This window comes from Ornithorhynchus anatinus, chromosome 1 (assembly GCF_004115215.2).
Source record: "Ornithorhynchus anatinus isolate Pmale09 chromosome 1, mOrnAna1.pri.v4, whole genome shotgun sequence".
NCBI lineage: Eukaryota > Metazoa > Chordata > Mammalia > Monotremata > Ornithorhynchidae > Ornithorhynchus > Ornithorhynchus anatinus.
The window spans coordinates 71,849,118-71,874,919 of NC_041728.1; the positions used below are offsets into that span (position 1 = coordinate 71,849,118).

At 40.3% G+C, this 25,802-nt stretch overlaps 1 protein-coding gene across 15 annotated transcripts in view; it reads left to right on the plus strand.

The window, feature by feature from the left end:
• The window catches only part of LOC100073568 (muscular LMNA interacting protein), a 221,747-nt gene that overhangs the window by 161,926 nt on the left and 34,019 nt on the right, over positions 1–25,802 (plus strand). For 13 of the 15 annotated variants that reach the window (XM_029075082.1, XM_029075002.1, XM_029075012.1 and 10 more), the window contains one exon: positions 21,268–21,459. The exons of the other annotated variants lie outside the window; for them this stretch is intronic. In XM_029075082.1, the coding sequence (XP_028930915.1) occupies positions 21,268–21,459 (192 nt within the window). The remainder of the gene's footprint in view (positions 1–21,267; positions 21,460–25,802) is intronic. 15 annotated transcript variants of the gene reach the window in all.

Consider the following 25,802-nt stretch of genomic DNA (forward strand, 5'->3'; position numbering starts at 1 on the left):
ACTGTGACCTCAAGATGGATGGAGACACTTACTGGATGGAGACACTGACTCGACTATGTAATTAGACTTACTTAAAAAATCTTGGGTCTCAGGTCTTCCCTCTGGAGGTTAGTGTCTACTTGGTTATACAGGTTGGAGGTCTTCAAACATGAGAGTTGTCTGGTGCTGCAATCTTCCTAACCAAGGAGAAGTTTTGTTTTTTGTTTTTTGGGGGGTTTTTTGATGTGGGTCTGAGGGGAGAGGCTCTGTTAGGAACCTTTTGTAGGTGTAAAACATCATAAGATTTTCCTTCCACCTCACAGAATCCACTGGATTTACTACCATGATGGATTTGGGTCAGCAGCCTCTGTCCACTTGGGCAGCTGATGTAAACTGCTTCCTACTGGGAGTGAATGGCCAAGAGATGGAACATGGCAGTTTCCTTCTCAGCACTCAACCTGGGCCATTTCCCATTTGTAGTAGGTGAGTTAGTGGTAGATTATGATCAGCCTGCTTCTCTCTATATTTTTCTCATACCAAGATGGCTTGAAAGCTACCCAAGTTTTATAATATTGTACAGATTTGTAGTGAATGAGTAATCCAATTCCCAATCACAAAACTACTGTGATCCCCATGGGGGGATCTGATCTGATTGTCTTTACCTCTGTGCTTAATACAGTGCTTGGCACACAGTAAGCGCTTAACAAGTATTTCTGTTATTACTGTAAATATAAAAACCATACCTCCTGTCAGTTCTCATTCCAAGAGACCTAGCCTTAAATGAAAGTTTCCTATTGAAGTGAACGCTTGAGTAAAGTTGGAAGGACAGAAGATAAAACCAGTGCTCTTTCAGAGCTTGGAAATTGAACAGGTCACACCGATAGGAAGAAGAATTAATTGCCTTTTCCAGAATGAAAAGTTTTCTTGAAATCAAGCAGAACTGATCCTAAGGTGATCTATGAGCCAGTGCCTTAAAGCATATAGTTTGAATATTTCTGTAGTAAGCACTTGGGTAGAACAACCCTCCAAACACCTTCAAGACAAATCTTGTGAATTGAGTTTTGGGAATGGTTACTCTGATTCTAAAATATATTCATTTATAAACAAACATGTTTGTCTAGAGATTTGGCTTTGCATATCTAAACATTTGAAAGTGGGCTTATGGTAAGGACATGAAGTTTTGACTCCATCATCATAGATCAAGAGTCATGATTGGCTTTCCATACATTCTGGATGGCCAAAAAGAAGCTGCTTGTTTAAATGTGTAGGGATATTGGGCCAGTATTGGAGAGAGAAAGAGGAGAAATTCAATGCTTATTGTGGGAATTTCAGCAAGAAAAGTTGGGTTCCTAAATAAAGAACTTTGTGAAAAGTTCCAAAGAGCCTAGAGGGAGGAATTTTTTTATTGTATTTGTACAATACAATACTGTCAAGCACTGTACTAAACACTGGGGTGGATACAAGCAAATCAGGTTTGTCACAGGCCCTAACCTACATGGGGCTCACATTTTACAGATAAGATAACTGAGTCACAGAAAAGTAAGGTGACTTGCCCAAGGTCACACAGCAAACGTGTGGCAGAGCTGGAATTAGAACCTATGACCCTCTGACTCCCAGGGCTGGGCTCTATCCACTAAGAGATTGATTAAACAATGAATGCTGAGGAGAAAAGAAAAAAATGACCTATTTGAAAAAATTAATCAGAGGGCTTAGCTTATCTAGAATGTTTGATAACAAGGGAAGAGAGAGAGAAAACGAGTGAGAGATGCTTTCAGAAAAGGAACTATATAATGTTGGAAAGCATAGGGAATTTATTAGCACATGAAGTCACGCACTCAAAAATATAAATAGGACCAAGAAAATTTGGTTACAATTGAGAATGAAATATCCATAATGTTACAATAGAGAATGAAATATCCATAATGATATAGTAGAGTGAAAATTAGGTTTTAAACCATCCATCTGTAACCATAAAAATGGAGGTCTAAGAGGGAGAATATGTGGTACCTCTAAGCACCCAGTCATCACTCTTAGAGGCAGAACACTTAGTTGGATGGATCCCTTGAGAATGTGCTTGCCGTTCTTCAAGCAATCAATAAATAGCATTTGCTGAGGGCCTAGTGTGTCCTGAGCAGTGTCCTGAGTGCTTGAGAGAGAACAATGGGGGTGAAAATCATGGTCTTTGCTCTCAAGGGGCTCATAATTTTTTGTTCATAGACTCCAGATAATAAATTGTGAAAAAATGGGATACATCCTAAGGGCCCTCATCTTTGGAAGAAGACTATGGGGAGATAGGGAAAGCAATCTTTGAGGCAAGATGAAAGAGTTTTTCCCTGAATTCTTGTCTTTCAGAAGTGTTAATTAATTAGAAAAAGCTCCAGCATGTTAAAAAAAAAGTTTGGAGCTAAATGCTCCATTTTCAAACTGTTCTTTTAACTGTCTTGTGTTCACCTAACCACTTCCAGACTTAGCAAATCTTTTCTCTTTGATTTTCAAACATGGGTATCCCAGAAGAAATTTAATCCATTTGAATGCATTCATCAAAATGCTTCATTGTTTGGATGTTTTTTATCTTTAGATTGTTGGAACAGGGAATTTACTCTTCTTTTGTTCTTTCATTTTTCTTTGTAAAACATTGTGCTCAGTTAAGCATCACTCATTTTAAAGTTATTCTATCACTTCTCCCTTTGGCAATTGTAATTTTAATCATTTCATGCTACAACGAATGGCTTGAAAGATGGGTTTGCATCTTTCAAAGATCAATTTTTGGACTGCAAACAGTATTATTATCTTGAGAATCCATGAAATTCTAAAAGGTTTGCAGGTTTTGGGAATTGGCTATTATAAATTTGTTCTAAATATACAATTTCACATGGGAAGGGGAAAATCTGATACATATTTTATTTTTAAATGCTCTTGCATTTCTTTTGGTTGTTTCCTTCTGATAATTCTCTCAAGATCCCTAGTAAATGGTGACAATAATAAAAATAATAATAATGGCCATTATTAAATACTTACTATGTGCAAAGCACTGTAATAAACACTAGGGTAGAAATGAGATAATTAGATCAAAGTCCCTGTCCCACAAGGGCTCTCAGTTTAAGAGATAGGGAGACCAGGTACCTCATTTTCATTTTACAAATGATGAAACTGGCATGAAGAGGATAAATAACTCTAACAAGGTCACCCAGCAGACAAGTTAGTTGAGATTAGTCTTTCAGTTTTCAGACTCCCAGTCCCAAGCTTTTTCAATTAGATGCTTCCTCCTTGTAATTGGTAAAGTTGCAGAAAACAACATGACTTTGCTTCTTGACTACATGATGCTGGCATAATTCCAGGCCTGTATAGTTTGAATAACCTTCACTCTCATATTTCTGTGGGAGCTGATAAATGGTTGACTAGCCACAGGCAAAAAAAAAAAAAAGAAAAAGAAAAATCACACATTATGGAATGGTGAACTGGACAACAGTTTAACTGATTCATTCCTTCATAAGACTGTTTTGAAACCATGGTATATTGAATACTGCAAAATATTTTCCCAAAATGATGCATGTTGGCTTCAATAACTATTCATCATAAAGTATTCAATTCAATTGCTCGCAAGATGTGGATTTTGCTACTTAATACACTTTTTGATGGTGTAATGCAATAAAAATCAAATGTTTGCTCATTTTTCTCAAATACTCAAGGCAATAAAAAGATTTATTTCATTTCTGAGGAAGTTCACTCATTTTGCAGAATCAGGGAAAGGAGCCTGGAAGGAAAAGCAAAAGGAAACAAACAAACAAAAAAACCCTCCGGCACATATAAATGTCTGCTGTTAAACACTCTTTGTTGTTTTAAGACAGATGTGCCAAAGAGGAGAGGTAAAGTACAAATCATAGTAAGGTCATCTTTTACATCTTCAGTCAACATTGTTTGATTATTCCCCTGCTTTCGGGAAAGCCAGAAGTGGGTCAGTATTTTGGTCTTTGAATCACTTAAGCCAGTTGTAAATGGCTATGAATTGACAACAGTGAGGGAAGGAAGTGGGTAGGGACTTTATGTCACATCCTTGAAGTGGATGAGCCCTTGAGAGTATATGATGACATCCAGACACATGCCTAAGTAGGTTGAGCTGGGGAGCTGATAGAGGAGCATGGTGGTTGCTGTTACATTCTCCTTTTTAAAAAAATTTTATATTGTATTTGTTAAGCACTTACTATATGCCAGTCACTCTATTAAGAGCTGGGGTAGATCAAAAATGATCGGGATGGATACAGTCCCCCTCTCATATAGGGCTCACAGTCTTAGTCACAGCTTTACAGATGAGAAAACTGAGGTGCACGGGAATTAAGTGAATTGCCCAAGGGTCATGCAGCAGGTAAATGGCAGAGGTGGGATTAAAACCCAAGTCCTTTGACTCCCAGGCCCGTGCTCTTTCCATTAACTAGATCGTGTTACTTCTCCCTATGGACTATTAAATTGTTTTGGGTGGAAGTAGACAGCAGCAAGACCAAGTGGTGTTCTTTGTTGAGATTCCACACATGCTCATTAAAAACAGTGAGGAATGAAGGCAAATGGAGGTAATTTTTCTTATAGGACCCTTGAGCAGATACTACTGAACTTGTGGGCCCCCACTGAAAGAGTCAGACAGTGTTATTTCAAGCAAATAGTATAGTGCTCTGCATACAGTGAGTGCTCAGTAAATATCAACGGTAATGGCCTTGCAACTTTTTAGTCCCTTCTTCAAAATGCTACTAACATTGACTATCAGCAATGGTAAATAACAAGAGACTAAAACCTTTGAAGTTGTTGCAGTGAAGCTTCTCACAGATATCTTTATTCTCCAAAAGCCCCAAATCCCTATTTAGATTAGAGCACTGCTCAGATAGCAGAATTTGGTAATAACATAAATTCTCTGTTGCCAGTGAAAATCTTTGGTTGCATTTAAGATTTCCCGTTGTAGGCTGCTACGTAAGCTTCAAGTTTTTCATGAGCACACATCATTGTGCTAATTCTGCAAAACAGTTAATTTTCATTTTTGTGTGCTCACGGGGATATGTCTCCGGAACACAGCCATATTGGAATGAGAAGTTCCGTTTACAAATTCTAATAAAAAACATGAATAGCATATCTCTACAATATTGTTGATGAGAAGCAGCATTCAACCCTGTGGGCAAAGTTAACCAAGATCAGTAAGATTGGTTTGATTAAAATGATTCAGATATTAAGAAGTACTTGCAGAAATTCATGCAGTGCACTGACAGTACCTAATAGTCCCTCATGATCTTATAAAGGGAGATAAGGTTATAGAACCCTTCAGTGTAAAGGTAGAGTGAGGAAACATCAATCAATCAATCATATTTATTGAGCACTTACTGTTTGCAGAGCATTGTATTAAGCACTTGAAAGAGTGACTTTGGGCAAGTCACTTAATTTCTCTTTGCCTCTATTACCTCACCTGCAAAATGGGGATTCATTACCTTTTTTCTCTCCCATTTGGACTGTGAACCCCATGTAGGACCTGATTATCTTCCCTCTAGTTTATAAACTCATTGTGGGTAGATCAACTGTGTTATACTGTACTCTCCCAAGTGCTTGCTCTGCACATAGTAAGCACTCAATAAATACGAGTGACTGAGAGTAAAATACAGCAGAGTTAGTAGACACATTACCTATCCATAGCGAGTTTACAGTCTAGAGGGGAAGACAGACAATATAAATAAATTATGGATCCATACATAAGTGCTGTGGAGTAAAGGAGGGGTGAATAAAGGGGGAGAATGCAAGTGCAAGGGAGACACAGGAGGGAGTGGGAGAAGAAGAAATGAGGGCTCAGTTGAGGAAGGCCTCTTGCAGGACATGTGTTTTTAATAAGGTTTTGAAGGTTAGGAGAGTGATCATTTGTTGTATATGAAGAGGGAGTAAGTTCCAGGCCAAAGGCAGGATGTGGGTAAGAGATCGGCGGCAAGGTAAACAAGACTGAAGTAGTGTGAGGAGGTGGGCATTAGAGGAGCGAAGTGTGAGGGCTAGGTTGTAGTAAGAAACCAGGGAGTTAAGGTAGGAAGGGAAAAGGTGATTGAGATTTTAAAGCATATAGTAAGGAGTTTCTGTTCAGTGTAAAGGTGGATGGACAACCATTGGAGGTTCTTGAGGAGTGAGCAAACATGGACTGAACAGTTTTGTGGAAAAATGATGTGGGCAGAAGAGTGATGTATAGACTGGAGTGGGTAGAGATAGGAAGCAGGGAGGTAAGCAAGGAGGCTGAGAGGCAGTAATCAAGATGGGGTAGGATAAGTGCTTGGATTAATGTAGTAGCAATTTGGATGGAGAGCAAAGGGTGGATTTTTAGTGATGTTGTGAAGGTAACAGATTGAAGGATTTGATGATGTTGAATATGTGGGTTGAATGAGAGAGAGGAGTTGAAGATAATGCCCAGGTTACGAGCCTGTGAGACAACGAGGACGGTGGTACTGTTCACAGTGATGGGAAAGTCACGAGGAGGATAGGAAGGACAGGGTCAATCAATCAGTGGTATATATTGAGCACTTACTGTATGCAGAATACTCCTGTAAGTGCTTAGGAAAGTACAGTACAACAGAGTTGCTAGCTTGATCCCTGCCCCACAAGGAATTTATAGTCTACAGAAACTTTGTGGCAAGATCAGAATATTAATGTTGAAAAAATCCAGTGTAACACAGGGAACTACCAAACCAAGGACAAAAAATGATCTCCAAAAGGACAATAAAGCCCCAAAAATATCATTGCATGTTTGTGAATAATGCAAGTGGTTTAATCATCATCATAGACAAGGAAGGAATCTCGCTAGATTGGTACCAACAAGTCAATCTGATTCTCTGGGAGACGTTTCCAACTCAACTGACTGTTAGTAGCACTGAAATCTAGAAGCACGAATTCATTCAGTTATATTTATTGAGTATTTACTGGGTGCAGAACACTCATGGGTTCAAATCTCGGCTCTGCCACTTGTTAGCTGTGTGACTGTGGGCGTCACTTAACTTCTCTGTGCCTCAGTTCCCTCATCCGTAAAATGGGGATGAAGACTGTGAGCCTCACGTGGGACAACCTGATTACCCTGTATCTACCCCAGCACTTAGAACAGTGCTCTGCACATAGTAAGTGCTTAACAAATACCAACATTATTATTACTAAGTGTATTTATCGAGCACTTACTGGATGCAGAGTCCTGTACTAAGTGCTTGGAAGAGTACAGCAATACAGTAATAAAAAGACACATTCCTTGCCCACAGTGATGTAAGACATGTAGTTGGTTGTAAATGACTTTGGCAGAACATCCCAGATCTATGGATTCATGCCAGGAAAATCTAATTTTTATTGCTTGTTTGTTTATTTTTTTTTGTAGTGTTTAAGCACTTAAGTATTGTTCCAAACCCTGGAGTGGTCAAAAACAAAGATTTCCTTTTTATCAAGAAGTTGATAATCTAAGGAAGGCTGCTTTTGAACCCAATGTCTGATTGATGTATGTCCAAGGCCATGAATTTTAGTCCAGTGTGCATCACCAACTGTGGTATTCAGTCATTCATTCATTCATTCAATAGTATTTATTGAGCACTTACTATGTTCAGAGCTCTGTACTAAGCGCTTGGAATGTACAATTCTGCAACAGATAGAGACAATCCCTGCCCAGTGACGGTATATGCTGAATGCCCACTGTGGGATGAAATCAGTCAATCAATCAGTGAGATTTATTGAGCACTTTACAGAGTACTTGAGAGAGTACAATACAATAGAATTGGTAGATATGATCCCAGGCCACAAGAAGCTTGCAGTAGAGATAGGGAGATAGATATTAAAATAAATTACAGATAGAGGAAATAGTGGAGTATGAGGATGTAATAATTGTGGTGTTTGCTAAGCGCTTACTATGTGCAAGGCACTATACAAAGAGCTGGGGAGATACAAGGTCATTGGGTAAGTGCTTAGGTAATTGGATAAGTGCACAGTCCATGCCCCATATGTGGCTCACAGATGTGATTTTGCAGATGAAGTAACTGAGAAGCACAGAGAAGTTAAGTGACTTACCCAAGATCACACAACAGACAAGTGGCAGAGCTGGGATTCAAACCCAGGTCCTTCTGACTCCCCCAGGCCGGTGCTTTATCCACTAAACCATGCTGCTTCTCTGTGGGACTGAGTATGGGGCAGTAAAAAAATGCTTAAGGAGAACAGTCCCAAATGTATAGGTGATAGAGAAGGGGAGGGTAAATAGAGAAATGAGGGTTTAGTCAGGGAAGGCCTCTTGAAGGAGATGAGATTTTACCAGGGTTTTGAAGATGGGGAGAGTGGTTGGATATGAAGGGAGAGAGAGTTTCAGGTCAGAGGAAGGACATTGGCTTTATATGAGTCAGATGAGATTGAGTTACAGTGAGTAAATTGGTGTTAGAGGAGCAAAACGTGCAGATTGAATTGTAGTAGGAGATCACTGAGATGAAGTAGGAGGTAGAGAGCTGATTGAGTGTCTTAAAGCTGATGGTAAGAAGTTTCTGTTTGATGTGGAGGTGGATGGGAAACCATTGGAGGTTTATGAAGAGTGGGGAGGCATGGACTGAATAGTTCTTGAGGAAAATTGTCCCGGCAGCAGAGTGAAGTATTGACTGGGGCAGGGAGGTCAAAGTACAATCAAAATAAGAGACAAGGCCCCTGCCTTTTAGTATTTTACAATCTAATAAGAGCTGTTTTCTATCTAGAATCTGGCTGAATAATGTCACTGACCATTAATTTCAACCCAGGATTTATCACTGATAATAGCATTTATTGAATGTTTGCATTGTGCTGTGCACTTGGAAGAAATAATTGTTCAGGCTTCCTGTTTCTTTGAATATTGAGGTCATTATGGGCTCCCCATAATTGTATCATGCCATGAATTCGCTCCTTTTTTCACTCACTTTTACTGCTCTTTGCCATTCCCCTGATTTTGCTCCTAGTGGACTAGTTGAGCAGAAATCATCTGCACTAATGGTGTCTAGCCGTTAAGTGGGGATACAAAGTCAGAGGCAACTAGTCTAGGTTTAATGGCATTTGAAGACTACTTGAAATCTTGCTAAAAATCACAGGTCGGAATGGTCACAGATACACGACCCCAGAGGGAGTAACTTTTGAGAGCTGTAAAAGGAGCCTCTGTTAGATGAGTAGTTTGAATTAGATGCCTCATTACCTAAAGGAAAAAGAGATACCTGCTGAGCAGGTTTTAAAGCAGCAGATGTATCTGGGCCTGTAGCTTGTCAAAAAATTAAGGCTGTGGGTTTTGTGGCATCAGGGTTCCATTTCTGTGGGGAGTGGGCAGAAGTGAGGGTGAGTGGATTTGTGTGTTAGCTCCTCTTCAGTCACAGGGAGTCATGGCTTACAGGCAAAAACTTTCCTTAGCTATCCCATTATCACTGCAATTCGGGAACTGCAGCAGTTTATCCTTGAAACCAAAACTTGTGATGGACACTGGGCATGTTCAGATTCTTTCTCTGAGCTATAAGACGGAACTGGGGGGAATGGGCACCAGAATATGGATTGAGCTTGAAAAGAGCCAGGGCAGATAGAAGGGTAAGGAGCCAGGGGCAAGGATTAGGAAAAAAAATTCCCATTATGCACTCTGCCCCTTCTAATTCAATCCCTGTGCTGAATCAGCCAATATATCCTTTCCTTTCTTCTTTTCATCTCACCTCATTGCCTTTCCCTCATCCCAGAATGCAGACCTGTTGGTGGCATTATATATAATTTCCAAGCAACTTGATGTTGCTGCTGGAACAATTTTACTAATGGACCAATCAGTTCATCAATCAGTCAATCAATCAGTCGTGTTTATTGAGTGCTTACTGTGTGCAGAGCACTTTACTAAGTGCTTGGGAGAGTTTAATATAACAGAGTTGATAGGCGTGTTACCTGCCCACAGTGATCAAACTGCCTTGGTTTTCAAAGCAGTTTAATTCCCGTATTCTGCCCTCACTGGGTACTCAATATATATTGTTAATGAATGAAACATGCCAATGAGACTCAGCTCTCCGCGACTTTCTTTTTGGCTATTTGCATTTTGCAGAGATTAGGAAAGATAGTTTGTCAGAACAAATGGCCCATTTTGATTCACTTTCTTTATGTGGGTAAAGGCCATATCCCTATGAAAGAAACCAAGTATCACTGCTTCCAATACCACCGTGAAGTCAGCCAGATCTACAGCTTTCTACACTTTTCTTCTTCCCCGTCACATCATCTATCATCTCAGCACTTTATCATCAACCATACCATTTTTGGTCTCAACCTCTTTTGTACTCCTATACATATTTACTACTTTATGTACTTTACTATTTCAATGTTTTGGTTTTTTTTATCTTCACCGTCCATGTGGGAAGGAGCTGAGACTAGTGGGTTACTTTGAAATCGAAGGGGCCAAGAGCAGTCAGAGGGAGACAGACAGAGACTCAAGCCAGTAAATTTCTTAACCAAGGCTTTGATTTAGCTCCCCATTGCTAGCTAGCAGTTAGTTACTCTCGCAAAGAGGGATTGTGCATTTTATACTTATCCCAGCGGCTCGCCTTTAGCTCTGACAGGTATCATGTTACGGGTGCCCTCATCACGATGGGAAGAAATATGGGTCCTGACCAGCAGGACAGTCACCAAAGCAACTTCCCCAAGCCTCGTTCAGGCTACCCCTCTTATTCCATCACTGACTGCAGAAGTGTTACATGTTGCCATTTGGATACCTGTGCCTCAGCCCACTTGAAATCGGTTGGCAGCTTTAGACTGGGCTCCAAGTGCGACCAGGGTGGCAGCTTCTGTTGGGACAGGATTTCTCCACATGTGCCCCAGGTGGTTGTCCATGAGGGTATCACAAGTCCTGGGTCCATATGAGAGAAGTGCTTACACACAATCTCTCATGTGGGGAGTTTTCATCTAGGAAAGGATGGCTTTGGGTCTGAATTATCCAACTTGGAGACTTCCTTTCATTTGGTCTGTCTTCTGTGTTTGGACTTGTTGTCTTAATATCCCATTTGACCTAATTGGGGGGAAGGTCGGGGGTTGGTAAGGGGATGGGTTTGGTGGGGCTGGGGGGGGGAGAGGATTTGTGTGGGCAGCCACAGCTATTTGTAAATTTTTTGTGTCTGTCTTTCCCAATAGATTGTAAGCAACTTGAGGGTCAGGATTGAGCCTTATGTATCTACTGTGCTCTTCCAAGCACTTAGTACAATGCTCTGCACACTTTATGTGCTCAATACATATATTAGGTTTATTGATCCTATGTTGGTATTTGTATTTGTTAAGCGCTTACTATGTGCCGAGCACTGTTCTAAGCGCTGGGGTAGACACAGGGGAATCAGGTTGTCCCACGTGGGGCTCACAGTCTTAATCCCCATTTTACAGATGAGGGAACTGAGGCACAGAGAAGTTAAGTGACTTGCCCACAGTCACACAGCCGACAAGTGGCAGAGCTGGGATTCGAACTCATGAGCCCTGACTTCAAAGCCCGTGCTCTTTCCACTGGTTTTTAGACTAGGTATCTCTCCCCTAGGACCAGGAAACTTTCTGAGGGAGATGGAAAGTAGAAAATGTGAGAGCATGGCTAAAGGCCTCAGCACCCACCATTGTATTAATCAGTGAATCAGTGTATCAATCAATGAATCAATGTATCAATCAGTGGTATTTTTTGAGCACTTACTGTGTGCAGAGCACTGTACTTAGCACTTGGGAGAGTTGTAGACACATTCCCTGCCCACAAGGAACTTACAATCTAGAGGGGGAAACCGGCATTAATATAAATAAATTAATTTTAAATATATACATAAGTGCTGTGGGCTGAAGGTGGGGTGACTATCACATGCTTATCTAAGAGCACTGACAGTATATGGGGGAGTAGGGGAAAAAAGGGCTCAATCAGAAAAGGTCTCTTGATGGAGATATGATTTTAAAAGGGCTTTGAAGGTAGGGAGGGTGGTGGTCTCTTGTGTATGGAGGTGGAGGGGATTCCAGGCCAGAGGGAGGACGTGGGTAGGTGGTCAATGGCGAGAAGCAGCGGGACCTAGTAAGTAGAGCATGGGCCTGGGAGTCAGAAGGACCTGGGTTCTAATCTCAGCTCCTCTACTTGTCTGCTGTGTGACCTTGGGCAAGACATTTAACTTCTCTATGCCTCAGTTACCTCATCTGTATAATGGGAATGAAGGCTGTGAGCCCCACGTGGGACATAGAGTGTGTTGAAACTATTTAGTTTGTATTTACCTCAGTGCTTAGAACAGTGTCTGGTACATAGTAAGGACTAAACAAATACCTCACAAACACAAAGATGGATGAGATCGAGGAAATGAGTAGGTTGGCATAAGAACATAAGTGTGTGGACTTGGAAGCGGGGAAGAGAAAGTGAGGGATGGTCAAATGCCAAACAATCACACTTCCCCCCTTCAAAGCCCTATTGAAGGCCCACCTCCTCCAGGAGGCCTTCCCAGACTAAGCCCCACTTTTTTTCAGCTTTCCCTCCCCTCCCCATCACCCCGACTCACTCTTTTTGCTCTACTCCCCCTCCCCACAGCACTTGTGTATATATGCATATATCTATAATTCTATTGATATTAATGCCTGTTTACTTATTTTGATGTGTATATATCTATAATTCTATTAATTTATATTGATGTTATTGATGCCTGTTTGCTTGTTTTGATGTCTGACTCCCACCTTCTAGACTGTTTCAAAATTTTAGCATCATTCAGCAATCTTTTTTATGTTACTTGTTAAGCACTTACTATGTGCCAAGCACTGTAATGAGTGCTGGGGTAGATACAAGCTAATCAGGTTGAACCTGGTCCATAGTTCCATATGGAGCTCACTAACTGAATCCCCATTTTACAGGAGAAATAAGTGAGGCACAGAGAAGTTAAGCTATTTGCCCAAATTCACACAGCAGACAGTTGGCAGAGTTGGGATTAGAATCCAGATCCTCTGACTCTCATGCCCATGGCCTATCCACTATACCATGCTACTTATCAATCCTTATTATATTTTGGTTTTGGTATGATTCCCATGCTCCTCCACCCTCCCAACCCTCACTTCAAGCCAGGCTTAATAAAAATTTTCCTAGTCTGTTTCAATCTGATCCTGGCTACACTGTAGGGAATTTTACCCTGAGCCTGAATAATTTTCCATGTTAAGAGAGTCACCACAGCCACACACGTGGGGCAGTGGGAGTTTCCAGGAAGTTAAAACTAAGACTAGTGCTGTCAGCTACACATCTGTGGTGGTGCCTCTAATGTCAACACAAGGTTGGGTTAGCACAAGGAGGCTATAACTGCTTACCCTGTGTGACACAAATGACACAAATGTGCTTGGTTGGTACATTTGCTTGGTACATCAATCACATTATTTTCCCTTTGGTAAAGTAATCATCTTGCTCTGCAAACATTGCAACACAATAGTTTTTAAATCAAAATTATCCAGTGTATCTAAGGCCTCCTGGAAAAATGTGTTTGAATTATTGAAAATATATATAATTCTTTTTTGGGAAAACTTGAACTAGCTAAGCAGATGTTGAATTCCTTTAGACTTGGGTTGCAATTAATTCCAAGATGGAATAAAATATGAAAATTATGCTGGGAGGGAAAAATTTTTGTCTCATAATTCCCAGAAGATGTTAGGTGAAGGTAAGCATAGTCATGAGGGCAAAGTGGACAGATCAGAAGGACATAGTGGTCCTATATAAAATGTTTGCTCTGATAATAACTTTGTTGTTGAAGGACTCCACATAGGAACACAGGACTTTAAAATAACACGAGTCTGAATTCACACATTTTATGGTGATTGAAGAGATGCCCTCAGAAAAAAATGTTTTGTTTATTTTACTAAAGGTGAAATTGTACCCATTCTCTGTCTTTGGAAAAGGAATTTTTTTAAAATTAATGTAATGAGAAGAAATAGTACCTTAATTCAATTCTGGCATGATCATCTTAATGAAAACTAAGAAAAGATTGAAAATAGACATTTCAGATGACACCTTTTTTCTCACCATGTTAATCTGTAAGTTCCTTGTGGGTAGGGATCTGGTCTACCAGCTCAATTGTATTGTACTATCCCAAGCTCTCTGTACAGTGCTCTGCACACAGTACATGCTCAATAAATGCCATTAGTTGACTGATTGACTTGGGGTGGTAGAGCGGCCTGCAATAGGACACTCTGGGAAGAGGGGAAGAGACTGATTTCAGCTTTTTCGCTGCTCAAAGAATTCCATCACATTACAGAGGAAATGAAAAGTAAGGATTATTGTAATGCAAGGGCTGCGTTCTATCCTAAGTGCTTAGTTGGAACATATGGAAAAATTTTTTTCTGCTTTGGCATCCAAACCACTTCAATAGGGTAGGGTGGAAACAAAGAGGTTCAGATGTTCACAAGGGTCTCAAGGATCTAAACTGGTTTTAGTCACTGCAGGTACAATTTTGAGGTAATCTGACTTCTAAAATCTGAGAATGCTGTCAGTTTCCAATCTCTTTGTCAAAACTAAGCTCTGAGGCATTGATACATATGCTAATAAACAGAACTAGGATAATTTATTCAGCTCATGTTTCTGTCTGCTAACTTTTCTCTGATGAAAAAGGAAATTATCAGCTTTGGGAAGTTCAAAGCTTCTTGAACTCTTACAGGAAGTGATACTATGATTAACCAAAATAATTCATTTCTTTTTTCCTAGTTTTAAAGTTTTTTTAAAAAAACTTGTAAGTTTTCACTGAAGGCTATTTCCCTCGTGCATTTTTTTAATTAAGGAAGAAAATTTCCCAACTCATCGGATAGTGTAGGTAGCAAACTCAATTTTCTGAACCTCAAATAAAGTGCAGTTTACCAGAAGTTCCTCAACCCCCTCTAATGGGACCATACAGGTGCAAGTTTCATGGTTTTGATTTTTTCCATAATGTGTTGAAAGTATGGTCACCAAACATGTATTAACTGGAATTATAAGTTCAATTTAGGGGAAGAATAAATCCTTCACTGTATATTTTAGTTTCAGTTGGTATATACACTACCAGAAATTTATCTTGAATAGACGTGAAGGTGTTTGCATGGAAAGGAAACAAAAATGAATATGAGAATGAGTAATCATTTTATATTATTTTTTAGTCATTTGTTTATATGGTACAGATAGTAATAATGATAATAACTGTATTTGTTAATCACTTGTTATGTGTCAAGTGCCGAACAATCATACTTCCCCCCTTCAAAGCCCTATTGACCTCCAGGAGGTCTTCCCAGACTAAGCCCTACTTTTCCTCAGCTCTCCCTCCACTCCCCATCGCCCCAACTCGCTCTTTTTGCTCTACCCTCCCTCTCCACAGCACTTGTGTATATAAATACATATCTATAATTCTATTTATTTATATTAATGCCTGTTTACTAGTTTTGATGTGTATATATCTATAATTCTATTTATTTATATTGATGCTATTGATGCCTGTTTGCTTGTTTTGATGTCTGACTCCCACCTTCTAGACTGTGAGCCCACTGTGGTTAGGGATTGTCTTTCTTTGTTGCTGAATTGTATTTTCCATGCACTTAATACGGTGCTCTGCACACAGTAAGTGCTCAAAAAATTCGATTGAATGAATGAATACAGTGCTGTGCTAAAATACATACACTACAATTGGATAGGACAGATCTCTTTGCCTTATGAAGTTCACAGTCTAAGTAAATGTACAGCAATTTCAGAAGGAGCAGTGTTATTTTAGACCACACCTACCCAATAATAGTAGTCAGCAGGATTTTAAAATTGAACTGTATTTTAGCGTAAACTGAGGTCAGTGGCTAATCACTCTACTGCCTCAAAGTCTCCCAACTCTGGCCTTAACTCTTCCCCTCAATCCAACATTCATGGTCCCTCCCTTTCCATGAATCATAATAATAATAATGATAATGATAGTATTTATTAAATGCTTAGTAAGTGCTAGGCACTGTACTAAGTGTTGGGGTGGATACAAGCAAGTCGGGTTGGACACAGTTCTTGTCTCCTGTGGGGCTCACAATCTCAATCCTCATTTTACAGAAGAGGTAACAGGCACTGAGAAGTGAAGTGACTTGCCCAAGGTTACCCAGCAGATAAATGGCAGAATCTGGATTAGAACCCATGACCTTCTGACTCCCAGGCCCGTGCTCTATCCACTATGCCATGCTGCCTCTCAATAAGCAGTTCAGTTTTATTTTCAGGATTTGACAAAAGCTTTCAAGGTTCAGGACATGTATTAGGGCCTGGTGAGAGGCAATTCCCAAAGCCTTGATGCCTTAGTTACAAAGAAGTCAATTATTATGAGAATTTATTCAACTGGGGCCCAAAGGCCTTTCAGCTTCATTTCAAAAGTTACAATTAAAAGACTAATGCAATGATTTCATTATGTAAGGTTTTCTCAGGGCATGACTCCTTAAGACATTTTGTGTGTGCATGCTCTGAGTAGGGAGTTTTAATGCTTCCATGCTTTGCATATCTTCATCTTTGCATATATTCATCTAGTTGACATTTTGTTTCAAAATATCTGCAACACATTACCTATCATTGAAGATGACATTTCTGTCTACAGGTTTTTCTGGAGTGGGTAAGTGTGAGAACACTTACATGTGACTGATGATTCCTTTTGTCTTGTGATTTCTTCAGATTAATTATCAATGAATAGAGCTTTGCCAATTCCGAGAAGTGTTTTTAATCACTCGTGTCCTCTTGGCACTGTACTTCCAGAATGCACTCATCAGCATATAGGTGCTCCTGTATGGATGATTCAGTGATTTTTGATGGTTCTCTAAACATACTGAGTTTCCCTGACTATTCAGAATTATCCTGGATTGAATTGAACTTGCCAAGTGCTTAGTATAGTGCTCTGCACACATTAAGTGCTCAATAAATACGATTGAATGAATGATTTGCAGATTTCACATTGTGTCTTCAAGCATGGCTCCATAGAATAAATTAAAGACAACTATGCTAGTATCTGGCTCTGCTTTACTTTTTTAGAAATTAGGAATAATAATAATATTACTAAATGAATCAATTGGATTTATGGAGCACTTAATGTGTACAGAGCACTGTACAAGCTCTTGAGGGAGTACAGTACAACAGTATTGGAAGACATGTTTTCTGTCCACAACAAGGTTATAGTTTGAATTTAAGTCCAGAGGGGCGGATAGGCATTAATGTAAATAAATGAATGATTAAATAACAGATATGAGAAGCAGCACGGCATATTGGATAGAGCATGAGCCTGGGAGTCAAAAGGTCATGGGTTCTAATCCTGGCTCCACCACTTGTCTGCTGTGTGACCTTGGATAAGTCAAAGCACGTCTCTGTGCTTCAGTCAACTCATCTGTAAAATGAGGATTGAAACTGAGAGTCCCATGTGGAACAGGGACTGTGTCCAATCCAATTTGCTTATATTTACCCCAGTGCCTAGTACAGTGTCTGTCATATAGTAAGTGTTAAACAAATGCCATCATTATCATTATTATAAGTATGTAATAATAGTATTAGTTAAGTGCTTCCTACATTACAAGCACTGTACAAAGACCTGAGGTAGAAACAAGATCAACACTTGGACCCAGATCCTGTCCCTCATTGGTTCAGAGTCTAAGATGGAGAGATAATAGGTGTTGAATCCCCTTTTTACAGGTGAGGAAACTGAGGCACAGAGAAACTAAATGACTTGCCCAAGGTCAGACAGCAGGCAAGTGGTAAAAAAGGATTAGAAACCAGGTCCCTCATCTCCCCTCTCAAGTTCTTTCCACTAGGCTATGTTGCAGGTCTGATTAGATTCCTCCATTTCTGACTTAGTAGCATGCACACAATAAGCACTAAATAAATACTATTAGTTGATTGATTGTTTGACATAGACAGCCTTATCATCATGTAGTAACCTTAGAATCTTGGCAAATTTCTCCCAGCAGCCAAACGTTTTAAGTAGTTACCAGAGTCCAGGTCTGCTGGTCGTGTTAAATTGATTCATGAATACCATGTAGAGGACTGGATATTGTTCCCAACTTCAATAGTTGTTGGTCACATTGCCATTCTTTAAGTGCATGGTTAATGGTGTTCTTCAGTTACCAAAGGAGGGTTTTCCTAGTAATGGAAAGCAGTAAAATTCCATGAGAGTTTCCACAGTCAGAGCTCTCCCTTCCTTCTTTAAGATGGTGATAATGGTGGCTTTTTGAAATCCCAAATTTATTCGATAAATTAAGGTAGAGCCTGAGCCTGACTGAGATGTACCTGTATTCCTGGTTTGTAGATCCTGGCAGGTATAGCATCAGATCTGAATTTGTACCATTCTTTAAGCTATCTATTCTAGTAGTGACTTCAGTGTTGGATCAAAGGCTCTCTTGGCAGGCAAATATTCCTCAGAGAACATCATCCTCAATAGTGAAAGATGTGCTAAAGGTATCTATAACTGTTACTGCCTTCTCTTTAAGATTCAATTTTTGTCTCTATCACTGGTGCTATAGCACTATGTTTGTCCACAGATACTTTTTTGGGTAGAAATTTGGAGTCTCTGTGCAACCTTATTTAGTAGTAGTAATATTATTTATTCATCTGGGAAAGACTCTATCAGTGGCATTTTTTCAGCACGTAGTGTGTGCAGAGTGCTTGGGAGAGTACAATACAACAGAAATTAGTAGGGGTGTTCCCTGCCTATAATGAGTTTACAGTCTAGAGTACAATATAACAGGGCTGATAGGCACGTTCCCTTCTCACAAGGAGTTTACAGTCTAGAGGGGGAGAAGGACATTAGAAAAAATTGTGTAGGTACATAAGTGTTGTTTGACTGAGGGTGGAGTGAACAGTAAATGCTTAAAGGGTACATATCTAAGTAAACAGGTGATACAGTAGGGAGAGGGAGTTGGGGAAATGAGGGTTTGGTCAGGGGAGGCCTCTGGGAGGACTTGTGATTTTAAGGAGTCTTTGTAGGTGGAGAAAGTGGTGATCAGTTGTATATGCAGGAGAAGTGAGTTTGCGACCACAGGGAGGACGTGGGTGTGTGGTTGGCAGTGAAATAGATGAGATTGAGGTACAGTGAGAGGGTTGGAATTAGAGGAGTGGAGTGTACTGCATGGGTTGTGGCAGGAAATCAGGGAGGTAAGATAGGAAGGGGCAAGCTGATTGAGTTCTTTGAAGTGATAGTAAGGAGTTTCTGTTTGACATGGAAGTGGATGAACAACCACTTGAGGTTGTTGAGAAGTTGGGAGATGTTGACTGAATGTCATATATAGAAAAATGATCCGGGCAGGAGAGTGATATAAGTCTTGGAGTGGGGAGAGACAGGAGACAGGCAGGTCAGGGAAGAGGCTGATGTAGTAGTCAAGGTGGGATAAGATAAGTGATTGAATCAACATGGTAGCAGTTTGGATGGAGTGGAAAAGGTAGATTTTAGTGGTTTGAAAGTAGAACCAACAGGATTTTGTGGCAAACTGAATATGTGGGGTAAATGAGAATGATGAGTTAAAGATAATTCATTCATTCAATAGTATTTATTGAGTGCCTACTATGTGGAGAGCACTGTACTAAGCGCTTGGAATGTACAAATCAGTAACAGAAACAGTCCCTGCCCTTTGATGGGCTTACAGTCTAATTGGGGAGACAGACAGACAAGAACAATAGCAATAAATAGAATCAAGGGGATGAACATCTCATTAAAACAATAGCAAATAATGCCAAGGTTGCAGACTTATGAGACAGGAAGGATGGTGGTGTGATCTATAATTATGGGAAAGATGGAGAGGACAGTGTTTGGGTGGGAAAATGAGGAGTTCTGTTTTGCACCTGCTAACTTTGTCTTGTCATTGAGATATTCAAGTAGAGATGTCTTGAATGCAGGAGGAAATGTGAGGCTGCAGAGGAAAGAGTTCAGGTCTGGAAAGGTAAATTTAGAAATCATCCACATAGAGAAGGAATTTGAAGCTGGGGATGTATGACTTCTCCAAGGGAGTTGTTGTAGATGGAGACTAGAAAGGACCCAGAACTGAGCCTTGAGGAACTCCCACAGTTGACAGTATGAGACAGAGGAGAAGCCCACGAAACAGACTGAATAGGAGTGGCCAGATAGGAGGAGAACCAAGAGAGGACAGTGTTGGTGAAGTAAAGGTTAGATAATGTTTCAAGGAGAAGGGTGTGGACCACAATTATGAAGGCAACTGAGACACCAAGAAGGAGTGAAGATGACTTGAAGATCATCGAAAGAAAGGCATATATGAGATATAGACATGGCCCCTGGCATCCAAAGGGCTCACAGTCCCAGAATGAAGAAGCAAAGGGCAGGAGTTAGGGATGGATACATACATGAAGAAAAGTGAACAACATGTTATACAAAAGATAAAGATAACTATGAACATGAAGAACCATGAGGATTTCAGGATCCTCAGAGTTCAGACCAACAGCTCCAGAAGTTACAGCTGGGTCTATGATGGTGACCCTTTCCACATTATAAAAGTTGAGAAGGTCTCTCAGGCTGGTGAAGATGGAGTCCTTCCCTAGGATGAAGCAGGGGTTGATGGGAGCCATAGTGTCCTGGGGGATTTCAGAGTGTCATTTCAGACATGGCATCCCCAATAAATGTCAAGAATAACTTGTTCTTAATTACATGCTGGAGTCTCTAATAATGTTCTTGGATCAGCATAGTAACATTTTGGATGGAGAGGAAAATTTTCACTGAGAAATTTCAGTGAAAACTTACTTTACTTGCAGTTTTTAAAAATATGACAGGTGAGATTTTAAAATCACTTTTCTTACCATTCCAAATGACCAGTGGCAGTGCAACCTACCAATGTCATTCTACTACTCCAATTTTACTTGCAAATAAAAAGAAGACATTTGGCCAAAATCAGACAATGGAAGAAATGAGCCATTTTCCCTCTAAAAACATCTTCATTTCTCTAGGTGTTTACTGGACCATTTCTATTTAGAGTTCTTTAAAGAATAATATCATCTAAAGTACTTCTCTTTTTTATGGCATTTATTAAGAATCAACTTTGTATCAGGCACCATTCTAAGTTCTGGGGTAGACACAAAATAATCAGGTTGAACACAATCCATGTCCCCACATGGGGCTCACAGCTTTAATCCCCATTTTACAGATGCAGTAACTGTAGCACAGAGAAGTTAAAGTGACTTGCCCAAGGTCACACAGCAAAAAAGTGACAGAGTAGGGATTGAATCTCAGATTCTCTGACTCCCAGGCTTGCACCCTTTCCATTCTGCTTCTTCTTTGAAATATCAAGTTCAAATTCTGATTCTGCTCTTCTGTTAACTAACAGAAACTTCTCCTATGCCTTTCTTCTCTCTAGGAGGCTGTTTCTCTTCATCCTTTATATCAGACTAAACTGTTTCCCCCTGATAAATTGCCGTTGCCTTCTCAGACCATCATTGGTCCTCACTGTGTTAACCCTGGACCCTTCAGCCATCTGACAGCCGTCTCCCTGAGTGACAAGCATGAAAATTCTCATTCTTCTTTCAGTCCTAAAGCTCTGTACAATAAGGTGAGCGTGTCCTGCTCTAAGGGGTGGGAAGAATATTCTGGGCCCTGCTAATTCTAGATATTTCCAGGTGGCTGAAAAGAGGGCTAGGTCCAGAATATTTGAATGGATTCATTCATTTGTGCTTCATGCGTACCTACTCTGAGCAGAGCAAGTTTGTGGAACTTGGGAACACAAAATAAATGAAATAGACACAGTCCCTGACCATTAAAATTATCAAAATCTTTGCACTATTTTACTCACCCAAGTGCTTAGTTCAGTGCTGTGCACACAGAAAGTGCTCTATAAATACCATTGATGGATTGATTTCTTGGAGATTAGTCTTATTTCAACACTAAGCAATGACTTTTTATTTTTAAAACCATCCAGAAGAAAGGTGGAGAATGTTTGTTTTCCTCTATTGGCTCACATCTTTATCTGGAAAGTAAACCAAACTTCCAGGAAATCAGTGTCCAAGAGGAGACTTGGACACACTTGTGGAATTATTCAGCACTTTTAGGTGTCAAACACTTAACCCTGAGTTAGATATAAAATCATCAGGTTAATACACAGTTCCTGTTCTACTTAAGGCTCACTGTCTAAGTGGGTGGGAGAACAGGTACTAAACCCCACTTTACAAATGAGAAAAAGGAAATAAGACTTGCCCAAGACTACAACAGCAGGCAAGTGGCAGAGGAACAAAGGATCTTTCCTCTGAACTGTGATCACTGTATTGATTGCATCAGTTGTCTTTCTAGAATTAAATAGAGCTTAGTAAATGTCCTTTTTCTGTCCACAAAGAAACCCTGGAAATTTTCCACAAGATTTTGTAGCTCCAAACATTCTCCAAAAAAGGGCTTCATTTAAGTGTATTAAATAAAGGCTACTTTTACCCCTTCCTGATGGAACAATTTCCAATAATCATCACATTTGTCTAGTTATTCAAACAATCTGTATTTACTGAGCACTTGGTGAAAAGCATTGCAATTGAATTGCTTAGGAGAGTACTGTGGTAGCAAGAAAGGTTCCCATAAATGGCATTTTGGCTCTTGTAACACTAGTTACACTAGTTAAAAGTGTTTCCTAAGCCTTGATTGCTTTCACTTTGTGCTGCTCTAGTGTTGTATTGAACACTAGTATGCTCTAGTATTGTGTTGAAATTTAAGTAGGGACTGTTCAGAAAAGAAGGTGGCTGCTTTCTATTCTTTTTTTTCTGCACTGCTCTGCTAGTTAGTCCGAACAATCAGGTGGGAGTCGTTTGGGTATCAAAAGACTGTCCTCAGTCAACACATTCCTCATTATTCACAACTCCTTGCACTGGAATGAGACGGAATAGAGGAGTGCTACTATTTGCAAGGGCAGCTCTTTGCTTCCAAATAATATGAGCTAAGTTATGTAATGATGGTATTTTTTAGCACTTACTATGTTCCAGGCACTGTTTTAATAATATTTGTGCTATTTGCTAAGCACCCACTATGTGCCAGGCACTGTACTAAGCGCTGGAGTTTATACAAGCAGATCAGGTTGGACATAGTCCCTGTCCCACCTGGAGCTCACAATCTCAATCCCCATTTTACAGATGAGGTAACTGAGGCCCAGAGAAGTGAAGTGACTTGCCCAAGGTCACACAGCAGACAAGTGGCAGAGTAAGGATTAGAACCCGTGACCTTCGATTCCCAGGCTCATGCTCTATCCACTATGCATGCTGCTTCTCTAAGCACTGACTCATCAGTGAATGAGACAAAAGTTCCAACCAAAGATGTAATGCTTTTATTTTTCCCCCATAATGCTTTTTTTCCTAATGAAATGAAGTTTTACACACCGAAAGTAAAAAAAAAAAAATCATTTCTAAACCTGCCCTTGATGGAATGATATTCAATCTTTATGCTTACAAAAGGTGTTTTTTATAGACCTTGGATTATTTGCTTATGAACAGAATCTGCTGGAGGGTAGCCCATGTAAGGGAAATTATTAAATTAAGGGGATCCTAAAATGATCCAATTTTACTATTCTGAGAGGCTTGCAGGTCTTAGCCAGACCTTGGGGAGCCACTTTGCATTGGTGGGCTTGGATGGGTGGAAAATCACTTTGGGTGGTTTCCCCTTTTTGGGGATTCCTTTTGTCTGCTGGTAGAATCAAAAAATGAGTGCAGATGGAGGTGGGGGGTTCCGGGAGAGACGTGTCCATGGTGTCGCAATGGGTCAGAGACAATTTGCCAGCATAAGACAAGGTTCAAAATAAGAAAGTAACTGTGTTAGTTGGAGTGGGACTTTTGTAAACTAAAGTGAAGGGAGAAAACTCAAAGGAGCTTTCCTTTGAAGTTTCATGAAGTTTCTTGTTAAGCAAGAGGAAGGTTCTCATTCAGGAACCCCACTTTACTTTCCACCTCTTGGCAGGGGAAAAAGGGGGTGAAGAACAATAGTAAATGAAACAGAAAGGAAGCCACTCTTTTAATCTTTTCATCCATTTTCCTTCCTTCATCTTCCATCCTACCTCTTTTCCTGCACTACCAACCCTCTCCATAATGATCTAGGAGGCTTAATTACCACTGATTCCTGTGGTCACCAAATCTACCTTCTTGTATCACAGTATGCTATTCCTTCTTTTTAATGTTCTGTCTTATCTGTTTTTATACCCAAACTCACTCACCCACTACTGTGCATAAACACTCTTTCTCTCTCACCCCCTCAACCCTTTCAATCTTGAATGGACCAGAAAGGTAATAATATGGGCCTCATTGGACTGAGCTGCTAACCAAAGTTCCTTTGTATCCAGCAAGCTTCTCCACTCCTCAAACCTGTACCAACAACTCTCTCCCCATCCCCTCAACACACATATACACAGTTATTTAGACTCACAGTTTCTATCTCCTTCCTTTTATCCTTTTCCTATACTTCCCATCTTTGTAGCAGATTTTAAAGTAGTCCATTTTGGGAGAGGGTAAGGAGCAGAGGATGACCTCTGCCATTGAGTACTTTTAGAAAAATTCCAGAAGGCGAAAGGAGGGTACTCCCTTTACTGGATAGGGTTATTTTAGATTAAATAGGTTTCCAAAAGGGAAGACAATGTTTACTAAATGGGAAGAAAATGTGGGCAGCTTGAGACTAGACTTGTCAGATCCAGCCTGGTACACCTTTAGATTTCATCTTGCTGGAAACACAGCTGTCCTTTGTGTTAGAAAATGGCACTACTGACTCAAATTCCCTTCCACGGGCCAGCAGGATGAAGAGATGAATTTTCAATTGAGAGTACATGTCCAGAGCCTTCTCTGCTACATAGCCACAGCTTCTATTGGCAGTGGCCAGGGCTGATTTTTACCTCTTCCTCAGTCTCACAATGTGGAGAAGCAGCATGGAGAAGCTGGAGAAGCAGCATGGAGAAACTAGAGATGCAGTATGGCATAGTAGGAAACATATCTTGGGTTCTAATTCTGGCTCCACCACATCTCTGCCATGTGACCTAGGGAAAGTCACTTCACTTCTCTGTGCCTCAATCACCTCATCTGTAAAATGGGGATTGCAACTGCGAGCCCCACATGGGACAAGGACTGAGTCCAACCCGATTTGCTTGTCCACCCCAGGGCTTATATCTGGGACATAGCAAGCACTTAACAAATATCACAATTATTATTATTATATGTTATATAATAATATGTATTATTATAACTATCTGGGGTTCTGTAGTCATCTCCTCATGTGCACTGATCAGCGGCATAGTTGGGTATAAGAAGCATCTTTTCCATGCTCTCTCTGGCTTCTTTGTTACATCTGAATTCTCTTTCTTCTCATTCTCCCTCCTCTTAAATTTCTCACAACCTACTCTTCCTTTCGTGCAGAATTCTCCACAATCAGTCATTCACTGGTATTTATTGAGTGCTTCTAAGTGCTTGGGAGCATCCAAAACAGCAGAGTTGGAAAACAGGAGCTTACAGTCTAGAAAGGGAGACAGACATTATTATAAAAACACAGATTATAATTCTCTACATACATGCTGTGGGACTAAGGGTGGGGAGAATAACAACTGCTCAAAGGGCATAGATCCAAGGGCATAGATGATGCAGAGGGAGTAAGGGTAAAGAGGGCATAATCTGGGAAGGCCTCTTGGAGGCGATGGGAGCTTAATTAGGCTCTGAAGGTGACTAATCTATTTGGTCTTCTCCCCACCTGATTCTCTCTTTGCCCCACTTCCATGATTTGTGAATAACTTTTGCCTGACTGTATTTCCCTTAGATGGTATACTCCATTAGGACAAGTAACGTGTTTTCTTTCTTTTGTACTCTCCTAAGCAGTGCATTGCACCCTGTAGGATTGATAAAGTCCTAGTGGAAATTTCATGGACCCAAAAGCTACTTTTGAGAGCTTTCTCCT